Source organism: Asterias rubens, chromosome 14 (genome assembly GCF_902459465.1).
Source record: "Asterias rubens chromosome 14, eAstRub1.3, whole genome shotgun sequence".
NCBI lineage: Eukaryota > Metazoa > Echinodermata > Asteroidea > Forcipulatida > Asteriidae > Asterias > Asterias rubens.
Genome location: NC_047075.1, coordinates 6,064,258 through 6,089,081, shown reverse-complemented (window position 1 = coordinate 6,089,081; position 24,824 = coordinate 6,064,258). Strand labels below are relative to the sequence as shown.

At 36.8% G+C, this 24,824-nt stretch overlaps 1 protein-coding gene across 1 annotated transcript in view; it reads right to left on the bottom strand.

Annotated features, from left to right (window-relative positions):
* LOC117299260 (B-cell CLL/lymphoma 9 protein-like) overlaps positions 1–24,824 on the bottom strand; it is a 41,569-nt gene that overhangs the window by 10,591 nt on the left and 6,154 nt on the right. The window contains exons 3-10 of the mRNA XM_033782741.1: positions 24,525–24,619; positions 14,664–14,772; positions 11,953–12,048; positions 11,017–11,071; positions 10,131–10,318; positions 8,892–8,969; positions 6,979–7,330; positions 4,588–4,713 (exon numbers count right to left, since the gene is read on the bottom strand). Of these exons, the coding sequence (XP_033638632.1) occupies positions 4,588–4,713; positions 6,979–7,330; positions 8,892–8,969; positions 10,131–10,318; positions 11,017–11,071; positions 11,953–12,048; positions 14,664–14,772; positions 24,525–24,619 (1,099 nt within the window). The remainder of the gene's footprint in view (positions 1–4,587; positions 4,714–6,978; positions 7,331–8,891; positions 8,970–10,130; positions 10,319–11,016; positions 11,072–11,952; positions 12,049–14,663; positions 14,773–24,524; positions 24,620–24,824) is intronic.

Sequence of the window (24,824 nt, the reverse complement as noted above, 5' to 3'; positions counted from 1 at the left end):
TGTAAGCACTTTATGTAATCCATCATGTAAATGTACATGTACATGTACATGTATACATAAACTGACAAACCTGTAGAGATTTGAGATTGATCCGGCATCTGGGTCACGAGAAAATAGTAAAAACAAAATCGATAAAAACACATTTTGCATGACATCTTTTTAAAAAATATACAAAATAAATCGCTAACAGAGCGATAAACTCCATTACAGGAAATTTGTTTTATTTATTTATTGTCAAATATAACGTTTCAGACAGAAATATTTCAAGGGATGTTTTCTAATATCATCATCATTAGACCATGTGTCACAAATTTCCATTCAGTTTCCGCGTTATATGTGCATCTTTTATCTAATTTTAGCTAGCACAAACACCCCTGTTTTACTTTGGTTCAATCCCAGAAGTTCAAGCCAATCAGGCAGAGTGTTTCTAGGCAGTATGGTTCAACTAGTGGAAAAACCTAGGCGCGGCCTGCATACCTTATACGTCACAGTGCTAATGTGTTTCATGGTCATTGTTCTTACTGAGTTCCAGGAATCGAGGGAATGTGTTAAAGTGTTTTATTGTAAGTGAGGAATGTTAGAGTGATTGCTGGCAAAAGCAGTACAATTTTATTTAGTACACAAATTGATCTTCCGAGAGAAGGCAGCAATTTTGAGAGAGAGAGAGCTGAGGCCCTATGTGAGTATGTGGCAGACAGACCAGTAGCAATAGGCTATCTTTGGGTGAATTGGCTAAAAATATCCCAAGATTTTCTAGATTTGGCAAAATACAGTGCCAAATTTCAGCCTGCAATTAATATCCAACGGTCTCTTGAAGACCCCTTTGTTTGCAACGCTCAGCCTCCAGAGTTCGTCTCCAGCTAATGGCCGTAAGTTCACTTTTACTAGTATTATTAATGATCAGAGATTGTTTTGTGTTAGACGCAAGACAGAGAGTGTTTTCTGTTAGACGCAAGAAAGAGATTGTTTTCTGTTAGACGCAAGACAGAGAGTGTTTTCTGTAAGACGCAAGACAGAGAGTGTTTTCTGTTAGACGCAAGAAAGAGATTATTTTCTGTTAGACGCAAGACAGAGAGTGTTTTCTGTTAGACGCAAGACAGAGATTGTTTTTTGTTAAACGCAAGAAAGAGATTGTTTTCTGTTAGACGCAAGAAAGAGATTGTTTTCTGTTAGACGCAAGAAAGAGATTGTTTTCTGTTAGACGCAAGACAGAGATTGTTTTCTGTTAGACGCAAGACAGAGAGTGTTTTCTGTTAGACGCAAGACAGAGAGTGTTTTCTGTTAGACGCAAGACAGAGATTATTTTCTGTTAGACGCAAGACAGAGAGTGTTTTCTGTTAGACGCAAGAAAGAGATTGTTTTCTGTCAAAACGCAAGAAAGAGATTGTTTTCTGTTAAACGCAAGAAAGAGATTGTTTTCTGTTGGACGCAAGACACTGACAGAGATTATTTTCTGTTAGACGCAAGGAAGAGATTGTTTTCTGTTAAACGCAAGAAAGAGATTGTTTTCTGTTAGACGCAAGACAGAGAGTGTTTTCTGTTAGACGCAAGAAAGAGACTGTTTTCTGTTAGACGCAAGAAAGAGATTGTTTTCTGTTAAACGCAAGAAAGAGATTGTTTTCTGTTAGACGCAAGACAGAGAGTGTTTTCTGTTAGACGCAAGAAAGAGATTATTTTCTGCTAGACGCAAGACAGAGAGTGTTTTCTGTTAGACGCAAGAAAGAGATTGTTTTCTGTTAAAACGCAAGAAAGAGATTGTTTTCTGTTAAACGCAAGAAAGAGATTGTTTTCTGTTAGATGCAAGGCAGAGAGTGTTTCCTGTTAGACGCAAGAAAGAGAGTGTTTTCTGTTAGACGCAAGACAGAGAGTTTTTTCTGTTAGACGCAAGACAGAGAGTGTTTTCTGTTAGACGCAAGAAAGAGATTGTTTTCTGTTAGACACAAGACAGAGAGTGTTTTCTGTTAGACGCAAGAATGAGATTGTTTTCTGTTAGACGCAAGAAAGAGATTATTTTCTGTTAGACGCAAGACAGAGAGTGTTTTCTGTTAGACGCAAGAAAGAGATTGTTTTCTGTCAAAACGCAAGAAAGAGATTGTTTTCTGTTAAACGCAAGAAAGAGATTGTTTTCTGTTAGACGCAAGACAGAGAGTGTTTTCTGTTAGATGCAAGACAGAGAGTGTTTTCTGTTAGACGCAAGAAAGAGATTGTTTTCTGTTAGACACAAGACAGAGAGTGTTTTCTGTTAGACGCAAGAATGAGATTGTTTTCTGTTAGACGCAAGAAAGAGATTATTTTCTGTTAGACGCAAGACAGAGAGTGTTATCTGTTAGACGCAAGAAAGAGATTGTTTTCTGTTAAAACGCAAGAAAGAGATTGTTTTCTGTTAAACGCAAGAAAGAGATTGTTTTCTTTTAGACGCAAGGCAGAGAGTGTTTTCTGTTAGACGCAAGAAAGAGAGTGTTTTCTGTTAGACGCAAGACAGAGAGTGTTTTCTGTTAGACGCAAGAAAGAGATTGTTTTCTGTTAAACGCAAGAAAGAGATTGTTTTCTGTTAGACGCAAGACAGAGAGTGTTTTCTGTTAGACGCAAGACAGAGAGTGTTTTCTGTTAGACGCAAGAAAGAGAGTGTTTTCTGTTAGACGCAAGACGGAGAGTGTTTTCTGTTAGACGCAAGAAAGATTGTTTTCTGTTAGACGCAAGAAAGAGATTGTTTTCTGTTAAACGCAAGAAAGAGATTGTTTTCTGTTAAACGCAAGAAAGAGATTGTTTTCTGTTAGACGCAAGACATAGATTGTTTTCTGTTAGACGCAAGAAAGAGATTGTTTTCTGTTAAACGCAAGAAAGAGATTGTTTTCTGTTAGACGCAAGACAGAGAGTGTTTTCTGTTAGACGCAAGAAAGAGAGTGTTTTCTGTTAGACCAAGAAGGAGATTGTTTTCTGTTAGACGCAAGAAAGAGATTGTTTTCTGTTAGACGCAAGAAAGAGATTGTTTTCTGTTAAACGTAAGAAAGAGAGTGTTTTCTGTTAGACGCAAGAAAGAGAGTGTTTTCTGTTAGACGCAAGAAGGAGATTGTTTTCTGTTAGACGCAAGAAAGAGATTGTTTTCTGTTAAACGCAAGACAGAGATTGTTTTCTGTTAAACGCAAGAAAGAGATTGTTTTCAGCTAACCACCAAAGTATTTAGAAATGTGGAATATATTTGCTCAGTGCTTCGTTTTTGAACTCTGTATTTATAATCTAATATTAGATTGATGGTTCAAGCAAACTGATTCAACATAATATTTTGTATATCAATATAAACCACAAGGGAAACTGACTGGGTAAATTTTGAAAGGATTTTTGGGGTTGAATAATATTTTGTGGCAGAAGTTAAGATTATATGTACATGTATATTGGCAAAGTTTTGGTTATTATTTCATATATTTAGGTGGCTGTAGAGACCGGGTAACAGTCCGAGAGACAACCCGCTGAAGTACACCAGCAGAACCGGGTGCTTAGAGAGAGCCTTAGAGTGGCAACCCATGTTGACCGAGCAGTCTGAGTGACAACCTTTTCTTGGCCCCTTGTAAACGTAAGTGTCGAAGCAAGATTTTGCGGTGACGAGAGAAACCTCCAGGATATTTTGAGGAAAGTTAATATAACTTGTGGAATATTGATGTAACTGTATCTATACTGAATTGCGGATTTAACTCAGTGTTAAACGTTGAAAGAGTTCATAGAGTGAAGGGTTTAACTTTGATGGAGTTATTTTGAATGTTATTTTCAGTGACTAAATTTAACAGCCGATTTGAGATTTGGATTTTGGTGAAGTCGAAACGATACCGAACAGTAATTGAAGTGTATGAACAAATATTTCAAGCCAAATTGTAGAACAGTTGAAGTTGGCAAATAAACCGTGCTATATCTGTAACACTCATGATTGATTTTGTTTAAATTAATGTAAATAAACCTAATTGTTGTTGTGCTGTAAAACTGTGTCACGTTTGCAAATCATTTTGTCATGTTTGTTTTGGGAATCTTAGTCACCACATAGTTTTGACAGCCGCATTAAAATGTGGTGACACCATGTATGTTTTAGTAAATCTGTGATCTTAAACAAGTTTTTTTTTCTCACCAGTTCTGTAATGTTCCTTTAAATCTGTATACTCGATCAAATGGCATTATCTGTGAGTTTGTGAATTTGTAAAACTCACGGTCTGAGCTGAAGGCGAGGGCCTTTATCGCACGGCAACGACCCTGCAAGGTTTTAACCGGACGTTTAAGAACTCGTCACTACTCTTTTATTCCCATTCATAAAAGCCTTTTTTGTTAAAAAACATTTTAAAAATACAACTATAGATTTTTTGACAATTGAAACTTTGAGGTTTGAAATATTTTTTTCAAAAGCTTTTTGAAGAATCTGCTTGATGCGCTTGTGCTATGAATTGCGTTCCGCATGATACTATTGGCGCGCGATAGCTTGCGCAATGCTCGTTACCAAGTCAGTTTTAAAGTGAATTTTTGTTTTGAGTAATTACCAAACGTGTACCTTCCCTTTAAAACTTAATAGAAATGTTATTGAAGGAATGAATTGATTGAGTGCTGTACCTGATATTTGATTCTTGTCTCCATTGACTTTGTTCATCTTCATGTTATCTGCATCATTAGTGCACCAATCCATCTCCTTTACTTTAGCTTCACCTTTCCGCTTGCTTCGAGGTGGCACTTTTTCATCTGTAGATACAAAATACAGTGTTTGTTTTTATTAGTATCTGGAAAGTACTTCGATCTGTTGATTTTAGTTCTGATGTGCCAATACCCAGGGCAGAATGAGATCAGCCCATGCCATATCCTGCGGCCAATTTCACATAGCAATAAAGATGTCAGTATCACCAAAGTGATTTGTATTGTGACATCACACTTTACTTAGCAACTAGGATTGATTTGCAGTTACTAACATGTATGTACGATCAATCTTAGATCTTTGTGAAATCGGCCCCTGGTCAGTTTTGTTCCTTCTAACAATAGTCTTCATGAGTAAACAGGGAATTGTGCATGTATCGTTTCTTCTCATACACCATGGCTGTTTATCAAAACAACTTGACGAGTGGTACCAGATATTCTACACAAATACAGCAGTTGGCTATCCACATTTAGTTTGATACTGGGCTTCCATCAATGTGTTATTTAAAATCTCCAGTTCTTTAGTTTTATTCAACAATGGCAACTGATTGTTTTAAGATCATTGACTATAATCACCAAAGAATGTAATCCTAATACCAGTGTTTCTACATGTATTTCAAACATTGCCATCCTTCTTATAGCACTTCTGCAGAGACGAATGTAAGTATTATATTGACATTTACAGGCAAGTCAAGTGATGTTTTCACAATTATTTCAAACATGTATTATTATAAACCAAACAAACAGATGCTTGTCATTTGATCATAGTGGAATATGCATCACGTGTCATCCATTATTTTGCCATGTACATGTAGGTGTACAAAGTATACTACGCAACACTCAAAATTGTGTACATTAAGTCAAATTTCTCACAAACAGGGGTGCGAGTCATTACTAATGAAAAAGTCTGAAACTTGGATACAAATTCAAAGGTATGTTGAAATGATGCCATTTCTACCTTTTGGTAATCCCTGGGGTTATAGATTCCAAAGAGCCTTTGCAAACAGTATCCAAAGCACTAGAGAAGTACACCAAATGAGCAGCATTTCTTTCTTTGTGGAAAACAATATCGCCCGATTTTCTTCACCAGGCCGACATAAAAAGTCTGAATTCAGCCGAAAGTCTGAACAATCTCATCCCTGCACAAAGATTTGGTACTTTTGTAAAGATTTTGGTCATGGGCGAAACAATTTCGAGTTTGTGTTATTTTGGTTACATATTTTGGCTAAACATGACTGATTTATACAACGTACAATGTTTAAAACAACAAGTTTACATTACATGGCAGATAATGGTTCAGTGTGACAAATGTGATGCTTGAAATAAACACTGAATCATTACAGCAACATGACCAAGCTGCAACAACAATGTATGCAATGGCTCATCAGGGTTCAACACAAGCTCTCAGTTTTTTGTCCATACCAAATGCGCAGCGCCCGGACAAATCGTCCAAAAATAACGAAAAATACGTCACGACATTGATAAACCACGGTTTCAATGTACACGCTAGTAGATCAATCATTTTGTATAAACAGTGTGCAGCGACTGGTACCCAGAAGTCGTCTACTTGGTAATGGCATTAAGCGTGCATTTTTCTCTATGTCGCAGGGCATTCCGACTACATTTTTAGTCGATGAACAGAACCTTGTATCCAAGAGTCGACCCCGCGCTCTCATGGGAGATACTGTTATTGTACATTGTCCATGAGGGGGCCAAGGTGGACAATTCTTTGAATGTTGAAACAAACAGCATGGTATTTAGACTTGATTTCAAGTCTGAGACCACTGTTATTTCTTTGCATCATCCATGCAGAATTACCCCACAGATGTGTTATCACATGCTCGGACGGAGGTTAATCTGCAAGAGGGCGCTAATTCAGGCAATAATATGTTGGCTATCGGGTAGACTAAAAGCCGCGATCACAGAGTTAGAACAAAGTCCAGGAGCTGAAACTCGCATTCTATCAGGGGATCGTGCACAAAGTGGACTTCTAGTACAGGATCAGTGGTTTTGTTTGTGCTGAAATGATTTTCACAAAAATGTTTGAACTATCAGTCGATCGTGCAGGAATGGTTTGTGCAATTGGATTATCTATCGGGCAGGAATAGTTTGCGCAACTTGCCGATAGTGCAGGAATAGTATGTGCAATATGCCGATAGTGCAGGAATAATTTGCTCAATTCAGCGATCGTGCACAAATTATTTGCGCAATTTGAGGATAGTGCAGAAATAGTGTGCGCAGTTTGAGGACAGTGCAGGAATGGTTTAGCGAACCCTGGCTCACGTTATAACCAGATTGTCTTGTTGAGGTTTTTACCTTTTGTTGTCTCAGCTCCATTTCCAGCATGATCAGGTAAGAATACCGAGTCATCTTCATCAGGTTCTTTCATCATCTTATTTCTAGTGCGAGTCTTATCAGCTTTCATGCACATCTTGGCTGCTAGATCATTATCTCCTTGCAGTCCATTGTCTTCTAACCTCTTCCTTATCATGCCTTCTTCTTTGATTGTTGGTAATGAAGGCGAGTGTAGTGTCTGTGTAGTAACTTGTAGGTCAGCACTATTAGCCAACTGGGCCAGCTTGGTTAGTTCATCAGACATCTTAACAATATCTTCTCTTTCTTTCCGTAACACTTCTTGGTAGTCAATTTGTGGCAGACTGTATTCCCGCTGTTTGAGATATCAACCATTGCAACATTAGTGTGATTTAAAGACAACAACTTGAGTGTTCACAGGAATTGTATGTAAAAAAAAAAAAATCACTTTTTGAAAGTGTCAACAGATTTAAGATGATTTGTTTAATAATTTATAAAGAGCATGGTATTACAAACTTTGCTGGTACTGTACATACGGAGGTAATTAAACGAGTCGTACATGTAGATATTTAGAATAACTCTAGTGTTGGACATTTGAAACGAGTCGTACATGTAGATATTTAGAATAACTCTAGTGTTGGACATTTGAAACGAGTCGTACATGTAGATATTTAGAATAACTCTAGTGTTGGACATTTGAAACGAGTCGTACATGTAGATATTTAGAATAACTCTATAGTGTTGGACATTTGAAACGAGTCGTACATGTAGATATTTAGAATAACTCTAGTGTTGGACATTTGAAACGAGTCGTACATGTAGATATTTAGAATAACTCTATAGTGTTGGACATTTGAAACGAGTCGTACATGTAGATATTTAGAATAACTCTAGTGTTGGACATTTGAAACGAGTCGTACATGTAGATATTTAGAATAACTCTAGTGTTGGACATTTGAAACGAGTCGTACATGTAGATATTTAGAATAACTCTAGTGTTGGACATTTGAAACGAGTCGTACATGTAGATATTTAGAATAACTCTAGTGTTGGACATTTGAAACGAGTCGTACATGTAGATATTTAGAATAACTCTAGTGTTGGACATTTGAAACGAGTCGTACATGTAGATATTTAGAATAACTCTAGTGTTGGACATTTGAAACGAGTCGTACATGTAGATATTTAGAATAACTCTAGTGTTGGACATTTGAAACGAGTCGTACATGTAGATATTTAGAATAACTCTAGTGTTGGACATTTGAAACGAGTCGTACATGTAGATATTTAGAATAACTCTAGTGTTGGACATTTGAAACGAGTCGTACATGTAGATATTTAGAATAACTCTAGTGTTGGACATTTGAAACGAGTCGTACATGTAGATGTTTAGAATAACTCTATAGTGTTGGACATTTGAAACGAGTCGTACATGTGGATATTTAGAATAACTCTAGTGTTGGACATTTGAAACGAGTCGTACATGTAGATATTTAGAATAACTCTAGTGTTGGACATTTGAAACGAGACGTACATGTAGATATTTAGAATAACTCTAGTGTTGGACATTTGAAACGAGTCGTACATGTAGATATTTAGAATAACTCTAGTGTTGGACATTTGATGCAGTTGGAGTCATGTTGGGAATGTTCCATGATGCACACTATCATGACTATAGGCACATTAACTGTAGGAATTGATGACATATTCTTCTAGAGTAACAAATACAGTCAAAATAAGTTTAAGATGTAAATAAAGCTATTTAATCAGATTATTCTTTCATTACCTTCTGGAGAAAACAAGCACTCCAAACAACAGGAAAATTTCTTATTCAGAGTAATTGATATTTGAAGGACCTTTTCATTTCTTTGTGAACCTAGGGATTGTTGATCAACTAGATTGGAACAACAACTCACCAGTACGTCGGCTTCTTTCCCTTCTTTAGCTGCTTGCTTCAAACGCTTTCGTCTTTGTTTTGCCTTCAACTTTTTGTCCTATAGTTTGAGAAAAGTAGAACAGGCACTTAAAAAGTTTGGACTAAACAAAGAAAGAAATCTAGTGTCTGTGTGCAACAAACTATCATGTATAAGTGCTCTGATTCCTAGAACTTAAAAGGTGAGTAAATAACAAACATGAGATGTTGACACTTAAAAGGGTTTCACGCACATTTGGCTCCTCATTACGGTATGGAACTAAACTTCAAATTTCAGAATGTGTTCTTACTTGAACCTCTGGTGTGAAAGGTAATCCCAGCTCACCACTTTACATCAAACATATTGCACCAATCAAACTCATCAAAATGTATGACAACTTGACAACAGATCTGACAGATGACATTATTATTACATCAACTCATCTTTGCATTAAATGTGCTCAGTTTTAAACAATTTCTTGCGAAGAGACTGCTTGTTACATCAACTCATCTTTGCATTAAATGTGCTCAGTTTTAAACAATTTCTTGCGAAGAGACTGCTTGTTACATCAACTCATCTTTGCATTAAATGTGCTCAGTTTTAAACAATTTCTTGCGAAGAGACTGCTTGTTACATCAACTCATCTTTGCATTAAATGTGCTCAGTTTTAAACAATTTCTTGCGAAGAGACTGCTTGTTACATCAACTCATCTTTGCATTAAATGTGCTCAGTTTTAAACAATTTCTTGCGAAGAGACTGCTTGTTACATCAACTCATCTTTGCATTAAATGTGCTCAGTTTTAAACAATTTCTTGCGAAGAGACTGCTTGTTACATCAACTCATCTTTGCATTAAATGTGCTCAGTTTTAAACAATTTCTTGCGAAGAGACTGCTTGTTACGTTAACTTTCTCAAATTGCTATTTACATGTACATAGATCACAAGACAAAGTGGTGTCACGTCAATATCCATTCACGGCTGATAACACAAGTAGTTCACATTTACTGTATGTTTGTAAGGTTTATTTCAACTGCCTACATGTAATATGGAGAACAATACAAACCAATTAAACAATTATTACATGATCTGCGTTAGTGTCCATAGGGTTCTTGTACACCCTCAAGGGCAAATAAAACCTTAGACATGATACAAATCACCATGGACCCAGTCATAGCATGCAACAATTGTATTATGTGTGAGTACACAACTTGAGAGGTACAGATGAGAGTTTGTTGTTATACCTCCAATGCTCCCTGGATAAGTGGTATTACTTCATCATGAAGGTAATGATACAAGGAGATCTCATCAGGGTGTTCACTCTTACTGATTGTCTTGAGAAATGCTTGCCACTCTTCCAAACAGCTACAAATACACTGCCAAGCTGACTTCCCTTTCTTAGGTGTAACTTGATCTTTATACAATCTCAAATCTGTGCAAATAACAACAGTAAATCGTTAATGTATATCATTAAAAGCTGTTCACTACACTCTACCTGCGCATACTGTAAGCAGAGTAAACCACTCGGGCGTCAACATTGTAGAAATTTCCTGAGTAATTATTGCTCAGTTAAGACTTATCATAGAGAAGTATAAGCAATTTTTGCAAGTTAGAATTGAGCAATGTTTATTGCATTTCAATTGCAACCTCCAGACTGTACTAGGGTTTGTACAACATCGACAACAGAGGGCGCTTTCCTGCAGTTGTTGGCACAAGGAAGTTGACAGCAATTAGTAGGACAGGTGCATGCGTTAATAATATTTGCGCGCGATCGTGGCTACATTTAATTTACATAAAAAGTCAAGACTTGTCAAACCGTTTTACAAACTTTTAAAAATTGGTTTTTGCGACAAGTAACCATTGTTTGACTATTAGATACAACTAGACTTTGTTCGTCATTGTTCATCAGTAATTTTTTAACTTTTTAAAAATAAAATCGGAAAATTGGGAAAGCGGGACCGTCCCGATTTTTAGGGTCTTCCAAACTCAGAAACTGGGACAGTTGGCAGGTCTACAGACACTATTTGTACCTCAATTATAACTGGATTGTTCATTTTAAATGATTAAACCTGCCTGTCATGTTACAATACCCCATGTATAAAAGTTCACGTAAGAATAATAGCAACTCACCATTAAAATACCAATATTGATTATTCACAGCATCTTGACCAATAGACAGAAAGCGCTGTACAAAAAAAAAATAAGTTGAGTTGATGGATTGCTTACACTATTGGTAATTGTCAAAGACCAGTCTTCTCACTTGGTGTATCTCAACATGTCCATAAAATAACAAACCTGTGAAAATTTGAGCTCATTTGGTCGACGAAGTTACGAGATAACAATGAAAGGGGGAAAACCTTGTCACACGAAGTTGTGTGCTTTCAGGTGCTTGATTTTGAAACCTCAAATTCTAAATCTGAGGTCTCGAAATCAAATTCGCAGAAAATTAACTTTCTCATAAACCATGTCACTTCAGAGGGAGCTGTTTCTCACAATGTTTTATACCACCAACCTCTCTCCATTACTCGTTACCAAGTAAGCTTTTAGGCTAATAATTCTTTTGAGTATTTACCAATAGTGCCCACTGCCTTACCATACACTGTACAGCATGGCCATCTGACTAATGCCAAGTACAACCTTTCATATTTGGTTCCTCAAACACATTGTTTGAGTCCATGTTTCTTTCCCAAAATGCAATATTGAATTTCAACCTGGACCTCAACCCATTGTATGATATTAAAGTAGCAAAGTGTAAATACTGAACTGCTCTATACAAACATAAGCACTAGGGTGTGTGTGTCAACATTGAAAATATAAGACCCATAAAAGAACACATGTGTATAACATTCTGATTAACTGTCAAAAACTTATCCAGACTGGATTGGGACTTTCTACATGGTGTGTTCTCATTTTAAATGAGATGTACACTAAAAAGTAGCTTTTAATACTTTGTGTTGTTTTGGGTATTTTTGTTATAGTATTTGAAGATAAAATAGTTATTTGGCATGCAATCAAGAGAAAACTAAGGGGTCAGGGGGTCACTGAAGGAGTCGGAAGGCCACTCACCATATCATTGGGGCTGTAGTAATCATCAAGATAGTCACTCAAATCCTCTGCATGACAAGCATAAACAGTATCCACAACCTGCTTCAGTAACAACAACTACAAATCAAAACACAACAAAGTTAAAAAATAAAAGATACATTATACTTTGAGTTTATAAGTACCTACATTTATGATGTACATGTACATGTACACTGTGTACATGTGTACATCCAACCAGTACATAATCCTATCAATAACTCATTTAGTTCCACATAGGAATACTCAAGGTCACTTAACACTCAAACATTTCACTCCTAGGATATCCCAAACATTTGCCTCTGCAACGCTCAAACAAAATGCGCTAAGAAAACAAAACTATCTGTTCGATGACACCCTCCTTCGGTAAATTTTGTGTCAGCATCAAGGGCTGTTAACAGCTTTAGACAGCTTAAATCATGCATGGTTTAGGCCACAGAAAAATGTTTTCCATCCTTGATTATCAATCTTGATTTATGTTGCTGATATTAAACTGATACCATACTTAGTTTACACACACCAGTAATGATTGATAGGTGGCTAAACTCGGTTAAAACTGCTCAAAGGACTAATTACAGTAATAGTTTCATATTAGAGTCAGAATAATGTATAATCAATAAGTGTGTTGCATCATTTTCCGACAAGTCGCACTAAAATTCATTAACATTTTGAATTGTCCTGTATAAACTTAAGGTCCAAAAATATGAATACATAAGTTGTTTATCTTCAATACTTATAAAAATGATACTTTGTAAAGTTTCATTCATATCCATTTACTTTATCTAAGTAAACATTTAGAAAATTATCTCAAAAACGTGACAGGATGGAGGGCAGACCTGTTTAAACTGAACCCCCTGCAATTCACTGAGGATTTGAAAAAACCTTAAAATACATCAGTTCCTAGGAACAAGCCACACAGACTCATCACAAATTTGTTTTAATAAGAATCAATCAGGTTTAAATTCCTTCCTGTTGCACTCAGATTGTGCCATTTTGTCTTTCACGGAGTATATTCTAAGATATCTTAGAAATGTGATGAGATTCAGCTAACAAAATTTGCCACTACAAACTCCAATATCTATATAATGGATCACACACAGACAAACATTTTGGATTCAATGTACTTGTACTTGTACAACATCAAATGGATTATTTCCAGTTCTGGTTGACAGGTCTTGATTCTGACCCTATAGCTTTCATCAGACTTGTGAGTTGTGTTTAAAAAGTAAAATACACAACTTTACTTTTACATACTTGGGACTTACATAACATTACCCCCAAAATAATGTAACCAACAAGTAACACAGGAGAACGTTATGCATGGAATGAAGTGTTGCATTTGAAAGTGAAATGGATGCCTTTGCAAGGCTCACAATCACAGTCGTTTTATTTGTTGAATTGGATGAGGCAAAAAGTATATAAATTTCTGTTCATGCTAACCTGAATCTGCAGAGCTACGGATTTATCTGAAGTACAAGTGAACACTTCAAACGCTGAGCCATATTTAATGCAAAAAACATTGTCCTCTTGAAGTGTTGACAAAAGCCTGATTACCCTTGTAAATGGTTGTCCCCATCAGGGTGACAGACCTACCAAGTCTCACGCATTAGGCGTGAGACTCACGCATTTGGGCTCTGTCTCACGCTCACACGCACAGCAACCATTTTCTCACGCATTGGGGCCAGACTGGGAAAAAAAAAAAATTAACGACAATGCATTGCCAAATCGCGCTGTTGTGTACAAAAAACGCAATCTACAATGTTTGCACAATCTTCAGATTGCACGCAGTTGATCAGAATCATCAACTTGCTGCCGTACAAACAGAGCGCAAATTTGCAGATGCGCACGCCAGATTGCTCCCAGTAGGTTCAGCTAAAATTTGCTTATTGCGCACAAGTTTTTCCCGATTTGTTTAGCAAATTCGTTAAATGCGCTCCACTAGCGAAGACACAACAGGCAGAAGAAGTGAGCGGAGGATTTTGGACATCATTTTTAGTCAATTTTATTTTTATTTTTGGGGGAAATAATCTGACACGGGGGGGGGGAAGTTGGGCGGCGATTTCGAAAGGCCTTCTTAAACTGACAAATTTTTTTCCCTGGGGGGGGGGGGATTGGTGGTGAGCTTTGAAAAATCTCACGCAAAGCTGGCCTCTGCACCCTACCAATTCAGCAGTGGTTTTCCTCATGAGATTTTACTTTTCCAGGAATTTTTGATGGTTTTAAAATAATTCTTTGGGTGAAAACAGCAGGAGTTTTAGGCAGTACCTTGAGAAGAAATCAGAAACAACTCAGAGTAAAAACTGCTAACATGAAGCTTAGAATGAAGGTGTTTTCATTTAGATTTTGAGCTATACAGCAGATTGAAACAGACAGCAACCGTCATGTTACTTTGTAAAAGTTCATTCAACCTGGATGGAGTTTTATCAAATTTTTGTTTTACAAAGTGTTGACATTTTTCAATGAGGTCTCCGTTTCAGTCTCAAACAGTCTTAAACAGTAAACATGGTAAGTTCCCAGTCTTTGTATAGAAAGATGAGGACTCGATCTTAGACTTTGAGGTCTTTACTTCAAAAAAACTCACCCCCTGTATACAATATGATCAAACTTACAAAAATTAACTGTACACACGTAAGATAAATAAAAAGAATTAAAAAGACAATCTTTTTTTTTAACATGACATTACAAAATATACTTACCCTGTCACTTGGGTTGAGCCCCCTGTAAGGGAATTTAATCAAAAAGTCTTTGCTGCGAGGTGCCCTGTCTTGAACAAAGCGCTGAATATATCCCTCCCAGTTGAATATTCTGCAACCAAAATAATTACAAGACAATTGATTGAAGGGTACACAATGTATGTATAATGAACACAAGTGTGTGTAGTTTGCAATGTATACTGCACTCATAGCCTCATATCTTTGGTCTGCCAGCTCACCCCTTAAGGGCTTTGCCAAGTTATTCAGTCATCCATTAAGCAAAAAAACAAAATGATTGCATTATCGTTACCTACATGTAGAGACCATCAACAGTTGTGAGTCAAAACAATTACATAAATGTTTCCTGAACGGCAACATTGTAAAGTGTCTCGTACTTTGGAGACACCCTAATTGTTCCCTGTTCAGGAAACAATTTGACAATAAAAATTTTGGGCAAAACTATCTTTTGAATAATGGAATAATCATGTATAACTAATTAACAAAGCTTGGCACACTCGCTGGCAATTAGAACCACAGAAGGCACAATGTAGGTGCCATTTTGGTAAGCAAATGTTTATGGCAATTGGGCCATTATTGTCATTATCTGCTCCTATATTTTTTTTAAATCAAAAGAGTTGCTTATTGCAATGTTGTCCATTGCAGTGCATACTTCATAAAAGCATGAATTTTACCACCATGCAACTGCGGCGAATAATATACTGTGAAATGCATCTTGGAAAATAACGAGTACACATGTAGATTGCAACAAGTGTTGAAATGGCAACTATTTGAAGTGCGACTAGTCACTCAGGTAGTAATTATCAGGCCTGTAGTCATCATGTGTTAGTGCCCTCAAAAGGGGGGTTCAATTTCCACATCACGGGACACTTGCTACACCTTATTTGTACATAATCGATCATTTTAGAAATATTTACAAATTAACAACAGTAACCGTAAAAGCACTGGGATCAGGATTATTTAGTTACCGCTCTTGTATTGCCAATAATCCAAGCTACGTATACATGTACACACTGTACAATGTACGTACGTGGCATCTTCTTATTTGTTAGTCTGAAATGCGGACCCTGATATTTGCAAAGTGAAAGCTATTTGTATTAGCAGAGTTCTTGTTTTTTGCGCCAGGAGTGTCATCATTGACAGACATGGCGCACTAGAAATTTGTACATTGTAATACATTGTAATAAACTAAGAGGTACCTAGCAAGATATCATGCACAATTTTGACAGCCTATGCCTTTCAACTAAATCAAGGTAGAAGATTTTGAGTTCCTAACATCAGCATTCTTGACAGACCTCAACAACCTCTTAGATAATTGAGGTATTTAAATGATCACATGTTTATATTTTCAGTGGTATTATTATCTTTTGAATGCGCAGGTAGTGGGGGTATTGACAAATACTACAGCAAAAGACATTTAAAATCCGAAAAAATCAGGTCTAACTTCCCTTTGCTGTTTGTGACTGCATTCTGCCTCCCTCTCTCTTGTCAATTATTTCTACCTGACTGCTCTTATTCCTTAGTTGTGTGTTGTGTCAAAAGGTGCTTAAAGCCTGAGGTCATTAACCATTTTGTTGCAACAATAGACTGAAGTTTCACTTTTATTAACTGTACTGTACTTTTATTTAAAAAGGAACAAGGCACACTGTGTATTGGCTTCACATTGAGTGGATGTTATGAGGTATTACATGTACATGTGTACGTGTACTTTCTCAATGATCTGTACACTCAGGCCTATAGTGTGTACTGTGTACAAAGCTTAGGAAAATGAGGCACATGTAATGTAAGACTATGACAACTAAGTTGATTTGAGTGATTGTTTGTATCTTGACATGAATGTATCAGACAGGTACAATGTACATAATATAGAACCAATAGGAGACTTTGGAGCGCTAGGAGGCAGCAGACTTACCAGGTCAATTTCCATTGTTAACGTAGTCCTCAGCATGCGCACATTACTGAGACAATGGATTTTTCCTGGTAAGTCTGCTGCCACCAAGCGTCCCAAAAGTCCCATATTGTTGTTTTTGTGGGTGGAAGCCACTGAAGTGACTCCACTGTGTTAATTTGTTACTGTTACAGTATTGCATCAATCACTGTCTTTTAAAACACAATTGGCAACACTAGTACAGTCATATAATATTGAACAACATGTAAAATGTGGCGATATAAACAAACTAAGATACATAATTAGCGCAATGGCAATAATGCAACAAAAACAGCACATATGTAAAACACGCAAGTACTACAGTGACATGATGAATGTGGGCGATTCCAAGCAAACATGGAAATGACACCAACAAATAAAATTTGTGTCACAACTTTCTTTCCACGTGAAAGTTATAGCTAACATATGAAAGGAAACAGACATTAACTTTTTTTACACACTCTGTACCATTTTGTACAAATTCAGCTCATGTTTGCACAAGCTGTGAACAGACCCTAAAAAGTGAGCACATTAAGGTGATTTCTTCAAAGTTAAATATTGTCCCCCACAAAGGTTCTTCCAGCAAAACTTTAATAGTTGTGATTAGCAGCAGGTACAACTATTTAAAATCCAGAATGAATTTTAATTTGTGTTTCTCATTTAAGCAATATGTGAGTGTACTTGTGGGAGCTTCAACAGGGTGTAATGCGACTAACCGAGAGATGAAGTTATTTCCATTGCACGAAAAATCCACTGACTATCTTCATGGCAATTCAAAATATCCTTCTACCCTTATTACCAAGTCTGAAATGAGTAAAGAAATCAACACTCTAGTTGGTGTATTTTAATAACGAGTCATCAAAAAGTGTAATGCGACTAACCGGTAATGCGACTAACCATGCAATGTAATGCGACTAACCAAATCTTTTTTCAAGAGGAGGACGCTAAGAGGTCAGCAAAGCTGATATCTTGGTTTTGACTTACTAGAGGACAATATTATCTGGGGCTCTGCAGATGCCACTCATGCCCTACCCACAATGCATTTTTCCAAGCTATAACATGTGCCACTCCTATCTGTAACTAGTTTCATCATTTGTACAGAGTCTTAATATTAACATATGAAACAAAATAAAGAAAAGAAACATTTCTGAGAATTATGAGTAGAAAAGTGAAGTAATGGAACTAATTTACTCCACAAATTGTGGACATATGTACATGTTGTACCATTGCCTAGGCTGAAAAAGCAGAATGATGTTAATACAAGGAATTCAAGAAGAGCACAGAAAAATCTCCCAAAAGAGCAAACAAACGCAAAAAAAAAACTGATGTCCTCTTGCCACCATTTTCCTTCAGAAAGAAGAAACAAATTGTTTGTTGCATTGCGGAACCTGTGTTAACCAACAAGGCCATTTTAAATTCACAGACCACTCTTAAACAATAACCCAAACTTTGATTTTTCAGGGACATGTTTACATGTATGTAAGTCATTTTAAATCTGCGATTTTATTAGCTGTTCCGACCTACCGTCGGAACAGGTATTGTTTTCGTCGAGATTTTTATTATTTTTATTATTATTATTATTCTTTGTTTCTGCCTAAAACCCATACCATTTGTACATGTTTTTTTCTTTAAACCTAATCTCCCAAACCATAATACGAAAGAGTGAGTTTATTAAATACCAAATTGAAGAAATGTAAAAAAAAAATGTTAAAATTCCTAATTAATTAACCACGTGACCCTCATTCGCATATTTAATTGGGAAATCTTTGTAGCACCATATCTCAAGAAGTACACGGCCGACTCTTACCCTGTTTGAAGTTAAAGACTCCTTGGGGATTGGAGATTAATTTTGAAAAACCGTGACCTCAAGTTGACCTCTACTTCTGGGTCAACCGGAAGTGGGACCATATCTCAAGAAGTATATGGCCGATTTATATACTGTTTGCAGTGCTAAACTCCTTGGGGACCAAAGATTAATTCTGGAAAACCGTGACCTCAAGTTGACCTTTACTTCCGGGTCAACCGGAAGTGGGACCATATCTCAAGAAGAACAGGGCCGATTTATTTACTGTTTGTAGTTATAAACTCCTTGGGGACTGAAGATTAATTTTGAAAAACCGTGACCTCAAGTTGACCTCTACTTCCGGGTCAACCGGAAGTGGGACCATATCTCAAGAAGAACAGGGCCGATTTATATACTGTTTGTAGTTATAAACTCCTTGGGGAATGAAGATTAATTTTGAAAAACCGTGACCTCAAGTTGACCTCTACTTCTGGGTCAACCGGAAGTAGGACCATATCTTAAGAAGCACAGGGCCGATTTATATACTGTTTGTAGTTATAAACGCCTTGGGGATGGAGATTAATTTTGAAAAACCGTAACCTCAAGTTGACCTCTACTTCCGGGTCAACCGGAAGTGGGACCTTATCTCAAGAAGTAAATGGCCCATTTTTAGACTGTTTGTAGTTTAAGACTCCTTGGGGATTGGAGATTAATTTTAAAAAACCGTGACCTCAAGTTGACCTCTACTTCTGGGTCAACCCGAACGTGGGACAATATCTATTTTTCAAACTTTTTTCAGTTAGAGACTCCTTGGGCATTGGAGATTAGCCTTAGGTTACCGTGACCCCATGTCGACCTCTACTTCCGGGTCAACCGGAAGTGGCACGATAACTCAAGACACTATTCAACATTTTCAAACTTGTTTTCAGTTATAGACTCCTTGGTCATTTTAGCACATAATCCAAGCAAAAGAACACGGAACAGCTTTGTGTTTGTTCACAAACACCTAATGTCTAGTTTTTGTTCAATTACATACTCGGCAAGATATTTAACATTTTATGTTGAATGCACAACTCTGAAAATAAATGTGGTCAGTAAAATGGGAAATAATAATATTTCCGAAAAATGTTAGTTTGCTTTTCTAAAAATACACATTTCAGCTTTGTTTCTATGTTTTTTAAGAGAAAAGGCGTTATTATTTTAGTAAAAACAAGTGAAATTAATTTATTTTGTTTGTTTATGGAATGAACCCAATTTTGCCGAACAAGAACTCAGTTTGGGCTCCATTGGGCTTGGCTTAAGTGGCCGGACAAACTGTAATGCGACTAACCGTAATGCGACTAACCATGGTTTTGCCACGTAAACCTAAAAGTTCAAAGTGCTGACTATTTATAAGTATCCTGTTGGATACTAATGTATAAGAGATGTGTGCTAAATGTAGTAAAACCTTTGCAAGTTTTTTAGTTTGAGGAAACTTTTGAATTGAGACAAGTGTATTTTTTACCATGTCCTTTTTGTGTAATGCGACTAACCGCTTTTTACAAAACATTTTTAATATCATCACTTCAAAGTCTTGGGTGTCAAGTACAAATCAGTCTATAAACTTAGTGGAAATAATATCTCACATAGAACTACTAGCACCAAGATCAAGAAATGACACTAAAAAGTGTAATGCGACTGACCATGGAATCGCCCATGTCAATATTATAATTTTTAAAAATTGCTCTCAATGTGAACAATAATTATACAGCATGCCTTGTTAGCATGCCTTGTTAGCATGCCTTGTTAGCATGCCTTGTTAGCATGCCTTGTTAGCATGCCTTGTTAGCATGCCTTGTTAGCATGCCTTGTTAGCATGCCTTGTTAGCATGCATTGTTCAATTACATTTACATTGTACAAGCAAACATGTTCCATGTTCATTTTCAAGTATTTTCACAATGACATGTACAATGTAAGATGAGTACAGGCCTACAAAATAAGATAAGACTTTACATAATACATCTGTACCTGTAGTACCATGCAAATAATGTGTCATACATGAACATGTTTGTGTACAAACATAATGAATTCTGTATGAGAACATTATATCAACACACCAACCCAAAAATCAATAGCCATTCAGCTAATGAAGTCCTGTTTACTGTATAGCGGTTTGTACAATGTGTAAATTCCCCTTATATTATTATTAATTACCTAACACTGTTGATCTACACTGTCGGTGAGTGAGTTGACCGCATTAGAATGCTCAGAATGCAATCTGCACAAACATATTAAGTCTCTATCTTTTTTTTTAAATCTTACTAAAAATTGTGTAAAATGTAATTTATTTCATACCAAATGTATATTGTAGCCCTTTAAAGATGCTATGTCAGATTTTTGGCCGATTTGACCAAAATTTTGATTTAAAATTCAATAGGTATTTTGATGGGGGTCGAGAAAGTTACAAGCTTTAATTTGAGCCATTGCTCGAAAAAGTCCGCCAATTATTAGTAGCAGTGAAATCAAGTGCTCAAAATTAGTTTTTGTCAGATCCCTACAATATATCACGTGACCAATTCTTATGTGTTTTATAAGAAATTTTTGTCATGGTTCCTGACCAGTAAAAGTTTAAGTTAAACTTTTTTCGTTAGAGCGGGTGATACTCTTTGAAATACCATTCGGGTGATACTCTTTGAAATACCATTCACTCAAAAAAAATCTATTTTTTAATGTTTGGGGCCAAAAATCTGACTAACATAATTTCTCACCCAAACAATAAAAGACTTCAGCTGAAGCCTTACGTATGCATCTGAAAGCACATGACACTACACAGTGTAATGCAATACTCAAATTTTCACAGGTTTGTTATTTTATGCATTATGTTGAGATACATCAAGTGAGAATACATGTACTGGTCTTTGACAATTACCAAAAGTGCCAGTGCCTTTAACTCTTTCCGAGGAAAACTTGGAACATGATGCATTGAGGTTTCTCAATACATTCATCAGTTCCAAGAGGAATTTGTACACAAGTCAAAAGTTAAAATCAGTGCCTCTTCGATTTAATTTCATCAAATGAACTACAAAAATGTCCTCAACTGACGTAGTTGCTAATAAAATTCTCACTGGAATGATAATCATAATGCCATTTTACATGATGGGTGGGAGACTTGTAACCTTTTTTTCCACTTCCATTAGATCTATCGGGAAATGAGTGCACCACAAACTGAATGCTACAATGTAACCTTGGGGCCCTCTTTAAGACAGAAGTCAAAATGTTAATTCTCTAAGACATTTACATACAGTTGAGCAAACCGACTGCTGCGTATTGCTTTGGTTAACAAAATAACTGCATGGTGATCCCCGTCTCAGTATTGCCTCGGGAAAAGAACACTCCGAGGGAGTCATAGCAATACAATAACCATAGAGCATGAGCAAATGTAGTGAATTGTGTAGCACCCAATACAAAGATTCTCCCTAGACATACATGTACATTGTACATTGTACATTGTACATTGTACATTGTACACGATACAAGGAACCACATATTGCTATGGGTAATTAGCACTTGTTGCTACATGTGTTTGGATGTTGTGCAAATAGGCCTATTACATGCACAGTAGATGCATGTGAACAAAATGAAAAAAATGTGAGTGCATTGTCACAGAATATGCATGGTGAGGTGAAATCTGGACTATACCATTTCAGACCTTCGTTTTTGAGGAGCGCGATCGTGCTCGCGCTCCTACCGCGCTCCTGGGGCTGTCTTTAGGTGCGCGATTGACAGTGCTCCTCCTCGATCATTAAGGTGTATTTTATTTATAACACAAAAGCAGAATACACGCCAGTCGTTGTTACTTTGCATGCGACAATAAAAAAAGAAACATTGAACGCTAGAGGTCGCTGTGGAACGATGCACTAGTGTGATATTAAACGCCCTCTATTGGTAAAATCTACACGAACCAGCAATAAACGCATTGAGACAAGACTCGACGTGTCACGTGCGAGTTTTAACGCATTTCCAGGCGGCGCAAATGTGAGGGCGAAGCGCATACCGTCGGCGTACGTAGCTCAATGAACATCTGTTGTGCAATCTCGAGATTGAGCAACGCAATTAACAGATTGCTAGCTTTACGAACTCGCAGCCGGGTACATTATATTACTACACGGCGTACACACACATGCTACTGTATACGTCGTCTGTGCAATACTAGAACTACTACTAGATCAACCATGGATCAACGACGTATTTTCTCGTAAGAAAATGTGTATTTTTTAATGCTTTATATCAAATGTGAAAACATTTTAGAAAAAAGGAAACATAAAACCTTAAAATCGTGCGGTATTTTGTCACACGGGAGTGGGATGGGGGTTGTTTTATTTTATTTGTCTGTAAATTTTATTTGTGTACGTCCGATCTGACCTGACCATTTTAGTAATCATAAACTGAGTATGCTAGTCAAACAAATTGAGCTCCTGGACAATCTAAGAAGAGTGATTTTTTAGGAGCTCAAATGAGCTCCTGAGTATTCTCAGGAGAGCGATAAAAAGAGCTCCTTCTATTTCTATAAACGAAGGTCTGCCATTTCACAAGGTGACGCCAAGTGAAATGGAAAGCCGGGTTTCAGCAAGTTTTGTCCATCGTGACAAGACCTTGTTTAGTTAGACAAACAGGAGAGGAAGGATTCATTTTAGATATGTAGACGCTCTACATGTACATGTACTACAGCAGTAATACCATGGCAAAATAATGTACGTAGGACATGTGATGCATGTTCAACCAATCAAATGAAAAGGATCTCTATGGTTTGAAAGAAGTTTGTTGCTATGAGTATGGCAGTAAAAATAGTAAACATTAGTAAAAAATAAAATGTATTATGTGACATGCTTGTAACCCATCACTAGGGAGAATTGGTGTCAAACACAAGATCACCTGTGAAGGCACATTATAGCACATGAAAAAAGGCCAATGTAAATCCAATACATGTGTTTAAGATACTTAAAGGCCATTGACAAGCAGTATGGAGTTGGTTACAGTATGCAGTGCATTGTGTGGTGTGCACTAAGTATCCAGGGTTGCAGTATGATCAGTAAAGGAAGCTGTCTTCAGACTAACTATTACTCACAACATGCTCATACTAACAGTATGGTTTGCATTTACATAGAGGAAGGTATTTGTTACGTGGCTGATGAACTGTGCACACGGTACAATGTGTATACATCATTTCCATGGTACATGTACATGTACATGTATACAGTGTGTGTGTGGACTGTGTAATGATACGCATTTTACTTCGTAAGATTCCAGTAATAACCCTAATTATATTTGCAGAGCAGAATTTGTTCTTGTTTTGGAGCATTAGAGGATAGAAATTCCCTTTATGAAATTAAGCTACTTGTATTTAGGGTGCACTTGTTCTATTGGCTAAATGGAACATTGATGTGCACTGTTGAATGCACAAGAGCTGCTCCTGTCAATAAAAGACTTATAAAAAGTATAGGGAGTATAATGAGCTGGCTTGAAGGGCAATGAAAAGAGGGAAAGGGCACTTTGACTGGAGGCCATCACAAGGAGTTCCTACATCAACCATGTCAACATTTGGCCAAATCAATAATCACAGTCAGCAAGCGGAGTGTGCTGAATGTAATGGACATTTATGTCATGTTATTGTAATCCTCAAGGGTGAAGGATCTTGAATATCTTGCTGCTGATTGGTCAGCAGCCATGGAACAAACACACCTACTCTAAAATCCCACAGAGTATGTATTCTCAAAACAATGCACCATTATTAATGGCTAACAGCAAATGCTAAATAATCTAAAGAAAAGAACTTGGCCAGATTGTTTAAACACTAGACCTTACATGCATGTGACATAATTTTCTGTGTCCCGATAGTTTCAGCAGTAAAGGTATGGTTCTACCCGCACTTCTTTCATTTCAATACAAAACAATTTGCACTTAATTTGTATAATTTAAAAACACTACTAGGCCTAAATAAGGTTTCCAGAGCAATTCGGACAACAATTTGAATCTTGGTATTAGAAAGTTGTTCTTGAATGTAACATGTGCACTATCAATCATGGTCATTTTGCAAGATGCAATGTGCCTACCAAACTAAAGGAATACAAAGGAGGTGTTAGACGTACATGTACTTACTGAATATCTGTACGTTGGAGTGAGAAGCGAAGCAGCCTTGCAAAAATATCTGCAACCAATATGCTCTCCTCTTGTGCCAAACTGTATTCAAAATCCTAAAAATGCACACAGCAAACAAAAAGACATCAACATGTTCTCCATTCATTTGAGTGTTTGGTGAAAGTTTGAAACTTACACAATTACATGTAATAGTCAATTGCACCCAACCTGACGTATGGTGCACCACAGTAAAACAAAAAATGAGTTTGGAAAACATTGCAACATTCCATACTGTGCAATTTTTTTTAAACTGCTGACTAA